General features: G+C 34.2%; 1 protein-coding gene across 3 annotated transcripts in view; it reads left to right on the plus strand.

Annotated features, from left to right (window-relative positions):
- The window catches only part of LOC107758718 (myelin transcription factor 1-like protein), a 105,471-nt gene extending 96,927 nt beyond the window's left edge, over window positions 1-8,544 (plus strand). For 2 of the 3 annotated variants that reach the window (XM_016576518.1, XM_016576520.1), the window contains exons 17-21: window positions 1,123-1,214; window positions 1,478-1,581; window positions 4,257-4,304; window positions 7,053-7,106; window positions 8,319-8,544. In XM_016576518.1, coding sequence (XP_016432004.1) covers window positions 1,123-1,214; window positions 1,478-1,581; window positions 4,257-4,304; window positions 7,053-7,106; window positions 8,319-8,459 — 439 coding nt within the window. In that variant the 3' untranslated portion in view covers window positions 8,460-8,544. The remainder of the gene's footprint in view (window positions 1-1,122; window positions 1,215-1,477; window positions 1,582-4,256; window positions 4,305-7,052; window positions 7,107-8,318) is intronic. The other variant, XM_016576519.1, reaches the window with a different exon arrangement.
- Window positions 8,545-9,038: the final 494 nt, after the last annotated feature.

A 9,038-nucleotide genomic window follows, 5' to 3' on the forward strand; every position in this document is an offset into this window, starting at 1 on the left:
TGTGAGGAGAGCCATTTTCTACGTTTATTTTCTAAAACCAAAATAAAACTGAACACCTCAAAATTACAAAACAAACAACAATAACAACAAATAATATATTTCAAAAAGGGAAATCCTGCGCCAGAGGACATCTTGCAACATCTCACCCTAAACAAAACTTAGCATGAAAGAGAGTCACAGCAGTCCAAACACTAGAGTGAAGGCAACAACAAACAAGAACAAGACCATAATGTTCAGAATCTGCACACATGATAGATTGACCAGGCTATTTATACACTGACAGAAAATCATAAACAGATGGTAGCGAATGCGTTCAGGGCTGTGTTGAGACTTGAATACTAGTGTACTGCATACTGTGCTGCTGCGCATACTATTTTTATTTAGTATACTTCATAGTGTACAACATATAATATGCACTATACTATTTCTGTTTGGGTATTCTATGCATACAGAAAATGCATACTGTGCAAGTGAGCAGTATACATACTACAGATAGACCTAAGAGAAGTATGCTATTCTAAACAGCACTAGTCAGTATTTAGGTGAGAGCGCCCTCTGGTGCTGTGTCAGTGCTGTAGCAGGTGCATCAATCACAACATACTGTATAGTGATTAAAACAGTTGTCAACTTCTGCAAAGAATATTTTTTGTTTATTGGGAAATACAGAAAATTCTCAATGTCTATTTTTTCAAAGGTTTGAGGTCGGGAAGAGTTTTTAATGTTTTTGAAAGACATATTTTCTGCTCATCAACGCTGCATTTATTAGCTCACAAATACAGTAAAACTGTGAAATATTATTACAATTTAAAATAACTGTTTTTGCTGCTTAATGTTTTTGTAATGCATTTTTGTTCAGGAATATTTGATGAATGGAAAGTTCAATAGAACAGCATTTATTTGAAATGGAAATCTTTTGTAACATTCTAAATGTCTTTACTGTCAAAATTAAATGTGTTATTGCTGAAAAACGTATTAATTTATTTAAAAAACAAAATCGTACTGATCCCAAACCTTTGTATATGTATAGTACTATATGGGACTTTTTTTACTTGCTGCCCACAGTCTCTTTTTGGAGAACAAAAGTGTTAATAATCCATATTTCATGCTCTCTTATTTTTACAGTCTCTCTGGTTGCCCACGTGCCACAGCAGCAATGAAGAAAGCCAGACTATCAGGAGTGGAGATGCTCACAATAAAACAGCCAACAAGCAATGGTAAAAGGAAAAAAAAGTTTAAAGTCTCACATTACACTGTAGAGCTCAAAACCAAAACAAATGATGATGGTCTCTGCATGTCTGTAATGATAACAATTATACATATCATGGTTTTTAATGCTTGGGAATAAATCAAAAGCAACCGAGAGTTTATGCGAGCACACTTATATACTGTAAGCACGCAGTCAAACAAGAGGGTGTTTTTATGTGCAGGTATGTATTATTTTTCTGCTATAAATTATGTTTGTCTGTTCTCACTCTAGGTTTAGACGGTGACACAGATGTTAAACAGCTGGATGAAGATATTAAAGATTTAAATGAATCAAATTCACAGGTGGAGGCGGATATGATCAAACTTAGAACACAGGTGAGGGTATTTATAGAATGAGCTTTGTACTCCATATATGAGTATTGACTGAGTACATTATACTGAGTCAATGTTTGGAATTATTACAGTTTTTTAATGTTTTTGAAAAGTATCTTCTACTCACCAAGGCTGCATGTACTGTATAACAACTGTAATATTGTACATTTTATTTCAATTTTAAATAACTTTTTTTCGATTTGAAAATGTCTTAAATTTGTAATTTATTCCTGTGATCAAAGCTGAATTTTCAGCATCATTACTCTAGTCTTCAGTGTCACATGATCCTTCAGAAATCATTCTGATATGCTGATTTGCTGCATTTCTGATTATTATGTTGAAAACAGTTCAGCTGTTTCATGCTAGTGTTGTTCATAAACTATTATTTAGAATGTGGGGGTAAGTTTTTATTAAACAGATAATACTGAAAAAATAAACTTTGCATGGTTTTCATTAAATTATTAGAGAGCAAAAATGGTTTCCTACATTGGTATCAATCAATCAATATTTGAACACCAATAATAATTGAGCAGCAAACCAGCATATTTGTCACATATATATTCAGTTTTAAGGACTTTTAGTTTGTATTCTTTAGTTCCTATGTTTTATTTTTCCCCGTCACTATTCAGTTGTCATGGTTATTAATTTGACCTGCACAGGTATTAACCATTATACCCTCATTTGCTTTGTATTTAAATTGCAGTCTTTTCAGTTCTCAGTTGTCCGTTCACGTCTATGTTACAGGTCGTGCTTTGTTTGTCTGCCTCTTTGGAGTACTTCAAGCAGATTACTAAAAGACTTTTGAAACGTTATCTTCATCTTCCTGTTCTTCCTTCAACCCTGCGTGACAATATTAGAATGATTTCTGAAGGATCATGTGACACTGAAGACTGGAGTAATGATGCTGAAAATTCAGCTTTGATCACAGGAATACATTACATTTTAAAATATATTCAAATAACAATATTGCTATTTTTACTGTGTAATTTGATCACATAAATGCAGCGTTTGTGAGCAGAAAAGGTGTCTTTCAAAAAAAAATAAAAAATCATAATTATTCCAAACATTGGACTAGTAGTGTATAAACATTTCTCATTTACTCAAGTGCATGGACCATGATTTGGAAAATTTTTTTTACTTGAATCATACTCATATGGCCACATATACATTGTCATCTAGTTATATATATGGAGTTCTGACTTGCATTTAAACTCTTGTATCCAAATCTTCTCTTCATTTGTATTTTTGGTCACTGCTGTTTGACATATAGAATATGTCTGGTCTGAAATCACGACTTGGCTCTCAGGAGAAGTTAGTGAATGCAGGAGAATTCCTACAGAAATCAAGGAGGGCAGACAGTTGAAAAAAAAATGATTTAATATATCTGTAGCGCAGTGGTCACCAACCTTTTTAGGCCCAAGATCCCTGACCTTGTCCTTTATGAAAGACAAGATCTACCACCTATTGAAGAATTGATATAAAAAGACATCCCAGATTGTACTTCAAATTTGGCGACCACTGCTGTAGGGTGATACTATTCCACTATTCAAGTACAACAGAGATGTGTATGACTGTATCTATGACAACATGTATAATGAGCATTCAGTGGTACAATAATGCTGCTGTCAAATGCACTTCCTGTTCAAAATGCCCATCTTGCCAAGGTGTTAATTAGAGATGAGCATTGTTAAAAATGTCATTAATTTCACTGTTATGCTGATTAAATAATCAAATTAATCACAAATAATCACATGCCATAATTTGCTGAGAAAAGCTCAAAATGAAGATAATTTAAGACTTTATGTTATTGTAGCAGACATGTAAATTATTTGAATGCACATCGAATGCTAAATTGTCTAAGATGTCAGTGTCATTAAAGTCAACTTTGATAAACTGCCTGTGGTAGAATTGTCAAATTTCACTTTTATCTAAAATGTTACTATTGTAACACCTTTATTTAAAGGAAATGAATACTTGCATTCATCAAGGATGTGTTAAATTGATCAAAAGTGACAATAAGGACATTTATAATGTTACAAAAGATTTCTATTTGAAATAAATGCCGTTGATGTGAAATTTCTATTTAGCAAATAATCTTTAAAATTTTAAATTTAAACTGTATCATGGTTTTCACAAAAATATTCGGCAGCACGACTGTTTTCAACACTGATAATAATCAGAAATGTTTCTTGAGCAGCAAATCAGCATATTAGAATGATTTCTGAAGGATCATGTGACACTGAAGACTGGAGTAATGATGCTGAAAATTCCATCACATGAATAAATATATTCACATTGAAAACAGTTATCTTAAATTGTAATAATATTTCATAATATTACTGTTTTACTGTATTTTTTTCATCAAATAGATGCAGAATTAGGAGTCTTCTTTTAAAAAAACATTACTGACCACAAACTTTTGAACGCTAGTTTACATATCATGAAAAAAAAAAAACAGTACATTACGTCTTACGGTATAAATGCAGCATTTGTGTGAAAGTGAACTGAGTCAGACATTTCATCCCGTTAATCATTTACTAAAACATTTAATTTCAAACATTTCAAGCCCACAATTACTGTAGTCTTAGTTCAAACAAACAAGATCATAATTTATGGTGTTATGCTATGAAGACGTTATCACAATAGATTTAACACATCTGCCGATTCATGTCCCACAGATTACCACAATGGAGTCTAATCTGAAGTCCTTAGAGGAAGAAAACAAGGTGATTGAACAACAAAATGAATCTCTCCTGCATGAGCTGGCCAGCCTCAACCATTCACTGATAAACAGTTTAGCTAATATCCAGCTACCTCATATGGTAAGGGCCACCATCCCCAACCGATAGAGGACAAGTCGTGGACAAAGAGCATATTACTTAATTCTGTTCATTTAGAAAAATTAAAAAGTAACTTTATTGGGCTTTAGGCCGCAGTTCTTGGTACATTCAGCAAATTTAGCATAATAGTCTGTGCTTCAAACTAGTCCATAGGTGGAAAATTGTAGGAGTCAATTTAATACTTGGTTGTTAAATGTTACCAGCTCTGCTTAAAAAAAAAACTGCATAAACCAGCCTAAGTTGGTTTGCTGGTCTTAGCTGATCTCCCGGTCAGGCTGGTTTTATCTTAATAATTTATCTTAAGATGGTTTACCCAGCAACGAGTTAGCTTGAAAACATGTTCTTCAGATCAGTCCCAAAGATTTAGAAGCGTAGACATTCTGATTAGAAGTTTCATTCGTCTCATCTCAACTTGGTAAAGAAATATTTGGTTACACTTTATTTTAAGGTGTCCTTGTTACAGTGTAATTATATACTTAAGTACTGAGTAATATTAATTAACTACATAGGGTTAGGATTAGGGTTTGGCTTAGGGGTACTTGCATGTAATAATGCATAATTAATTGTTATTATAATAGTAAGTACATGTAACATGTGTAACAAGGACACCTTAAAATAAAGTGTTATCAAACATTTCAGTCATAATCGTATTTGAATCTCCATAGCTTGTTCACTGATTGTCATATTTTGTCAAACTGATATACAATCAATTCTACTGAGTTTGTTAATATTTGAGTTGCTGTGGCTCATTATGTCTATTTCATTATTCATACTTGTTGATTACTGTTTATAGGGTTTTAAGCTGACATGGCTCACTCATTTTGTGTTCAGTTTTTTTGACAATGCTGATTGGCTGTTTCTTAAAGGGGTCATATGATGCTGCTAAAAAGAACATTATTTGGTGTATTTGGTGTAATGAAATGTGTTTATGCAGTTTAAGGTTCAAAAAACACATTATTTTCCACATACTGTACATTATTGTTTCTCCTCTATGCCCCGCCTTTCTGAAACGCATCGATTTTACAGTGACTTTTTCTCTTTTTTATTTTCGACTTCCACTTCATTTGAAAAGTTTACTGCTGAACTTAAAGAAGTCGCATTTTCACACCTAAATCAATCCCTTGTGAAAAAGAAGTGTACTTAATTGTATTGAATGTGCACTTGTAGTGTACTTTAGATCTTAAAAGTACATTTAAAAAAAACACTGTTCTTGCAGGTAATATATTAATGAAATAAAAGGCCACTTAAATGCACTTAAAGAGAGACACTTTCATGACTATAATTCACACTTAAGTACATTTTGTAATTGTCAAATTGAAAGTTATGTACTTTATATGACTAAGTACACTTTTGTCATGATTTAAAGAAATACACGTATTTTAACTAACATACTAAAGCACAAGTACTTGATTAGAATTTTAACTGTAGTTTGCTAATTAAAGTTAATATGTTTGATATGTACTACATTGTAAAAGACAATAGAAATGATTATGAAATTACATAAAAGATTAACTTAAGTCCTACTTGAGTGGGCCAAAAAGCATGTTTACGTTCAGGTCACAGCATTTAATTTAAATTGAATCTATACATTTTCATTTAATTGTAAATAATATTTTAAATTTTATTAACGATTTTTGTAGTATTCAAGGGTGAATTCACTGAACTTGTGCCACTTTTATCAAATAAGAATAATCAGCGGCTTATCCCTTTTACATACAAAATGTCAATGCAAAACCAGCTAATAGCTGCATTAACTAGCTGATATCATCATATAGCATCACATTACATCACATTATTCATTGTCAATATCTTTGCAAAATCTGCAAACAAAACAAAACAAACAAAAACAGTTCCCGTTCAGGAACTCGAGCTGCGTCGAAACGCTACGGGAACGCCTCCAGCGTGACCACGCTCTGAATCACATGTGTAATCAGTCCGCTGGATGGGCGAGACGTCACGGGCGGGGGTGACGTAGCGACCAGGAAGCATAAAAGCACGTGCGGTGAAACCGGCGTCAGCTTTCTGTCATTCAGCAAGCGCTCTGTGTGTGTCAGTCTTATTTGGTGTTGTCTGTCCATTATCACTTTTTATTTTACCAATATGAGTGTAGACAAACATACGGCGAGAGCCGGCAGCATCTCAGTCTGTGTGTTCTTCCCTGCCCGCGCTACATTTCGGGTGGGGATACACACAGTTTGTGTGTTGTCTGATTGGGAGCAAAATATGCAGAGTCAGCTCTCGAGCATTTGTCACTGCGTATGCTTGCTCTCCGAGGGCTCTCTTTGAGGAGGGAGTCTTCACCGGCGTTTCTCGCGGCGCCGGCCCCGCTTTCGCCGAGGCGGAGCGGCGGCTGTGCTCGTGGGGTTCGCATATGGATCCGGTGGAGGGAATGTTTCGCCCATCCATTGGACTGCTTACACATGTGATTCAGAGCGTGGTCACGCTGGAGGCGTTCCCGTAGCGTTTCGACGCAGCGTCTCGTTCCCTTCGGGGAACCATGGTTACATACGTAACCTGGAGACGTTTTTCCAGATGTGTTCTTAGATTGGGTGTTAAGACAGAAGTGGCCAGGTCTTGAATGTATTGAGCATGATATTTGCTGTAAGCTAATACACTTTTTGTTTTTACCTCTAGAAATCACTTCACAAAGAGCCTCCAGGTAGACATAGCAGCTGTTTACATCAGAGAGTAAGGCCACAGTTTAACTCTTACCCTTTTCATACATATGAATATTTGTATGTTGTGAATACTATGTCGTTTATATCAGTCAATTTTAAATGGCTGAGCGCCGTTGGTGTTAGTCATTCTAAAAGTCATTATTGATTTATTCTTACATTCATTCATGTCCACCTGAATAGATTTTGTTGTTCATGCTTAATGCTGACTTTTCACTGAATCAATTTTTAATAACCATTCAGTCAGCTTTAGTCCTTCACATATTTTTTCCCCATTAATGAATGCTACCAAATCCAGCCATTTCCATTTAGTCTGAATTGACCGAATAAATGATGTTTACAACAGATGTTTTATGTTTGCACATTGTATTTCTTTTAATTCAAAAGTTTTATTGTGGCTGCAACAAGTTTTTTGAAGAATTCACATCAGGGTTTGCAAAATTCATAATTTAAGAATTGGCTTCCTTTCAGTTCACAACTGTCAGTGTGAATTGAATTAAATTCACACACCAGATGTTGAATTGCAATGAATGAAATGAAAATTGTGCATTTGAAATCACAGTCACATAAAGGTTTTGTGACAAAAACATTTACATCATAGTTTTGACAAATTATGCTATTATTATGTTTTCCCTGATACACATTATGAGCCGTAAATCACAGTCACATAAAGGTTTTGTGACAAAAACATTTACATCATAGTTTTGACCAATTATGCTATTATTATGTTTTCCCTGATACACATTATGAGCCGTTTTATGATAATAAATCCTAAAACTAAGTTTTATTTTGCCTATAGTAGCAAAAACAATGTCCACCACATTGTTCTCAGATCCCTTCATAATAAATAAATAAATAAATAATTCTCGGAACTGAAGTTGGGGGTTACAAATTAATAATGTTAATTGTAATATTTACAGCAAGATTTTTCCATAATGCTGCTTTAAAATAGCATGAACTATGAAAACAGACTTGATTATTATCATTGAATGTTTCTGCAAATAGCCCATATGTTTTTGGCCAATTACACAGACAGTAAACTGCATTAAAATGTATTTATACAATTATGCATCCTGTGAATTGTATACAGGAATAGCAATAATCCAAGAACTGTATTATAATTAAAGACTTAATTCTCAGAGGTGTATAACCCAGATTCATGTTTTGTCATCATCTTCCACATACTGTATTTCATCTGACAGGAGCTTTCCTCTGTGTTTGACAGGAGCCGATGAGCGAACAGAACTTTGACGCATACGTGACCACGCTAACGGACATGTACACGAATCAAGATCACTATCAGAGTCCAGAGAACAAGGCCCTGCTAGAAAATATAAAACAAGCGGTACAAGGCATTCAAGTCTAGCATCTCAGAACGTTCCTATATACAACAAAGGAATACTGAGGAAAGAAGACACTTCCAAAAAAACAAAAACAAAAAACAATAATCATATGGGATGCCTCATGCTTTGCTGTTGTAGTTTATCAAACAGTGTTAAATTCATGTTCTTTTAAAAAGTGTTATGCTGACTAAACATGATTTTTTTAAACAGGGTTTATTTTTTCTGGCCTTGCTTTGAAAAAAAAGAACGATCTGCAAAATAGTTTTTGAAAGTATTCACATTTTGTACGTTTTCATATTGGCTAATGTGACTCCTTCTTCTGGCTGCTCATTAATGCACCTTTTTAGTGTATATTTCTGAACAGTAATGCATCCACTACTGAAGATTAGTTGATGCTTGCTGAAAGAGTGTCACGAACTGGAAAAAGGTAGCTACTGAACATTTCCGCTCATTTTAAAGATGTTTTGTGCCGTCTATGAAATGGCAAGGGTTTCTTTTTATCATTACAAGTACAGTTCACCCAAAAATTAACATTTGCTGAAAATACACTCATCCTCAGGCCATCCAAAATGTAGATGAATTAGTTTACTCGTCAGATTTGG

This window comes from Sinocyclocheilus rhinocerous, unplaced genomic scaffold, assembly GCF_001515625.1.
Source record: "Sinocyclocheilus rhinocerous isolate Xijiao unplaced genomic scaffold, SAMN03320098_v1.1 scaffold2882, whole genome shotgun sequence".
NCBI lineage: Eukaryota > Metazoa > Chordata > Actinopteri > Cypriniformes > Cyprinidae > Sinocyclocheilus > Sinocyclocheilus rhinocerous.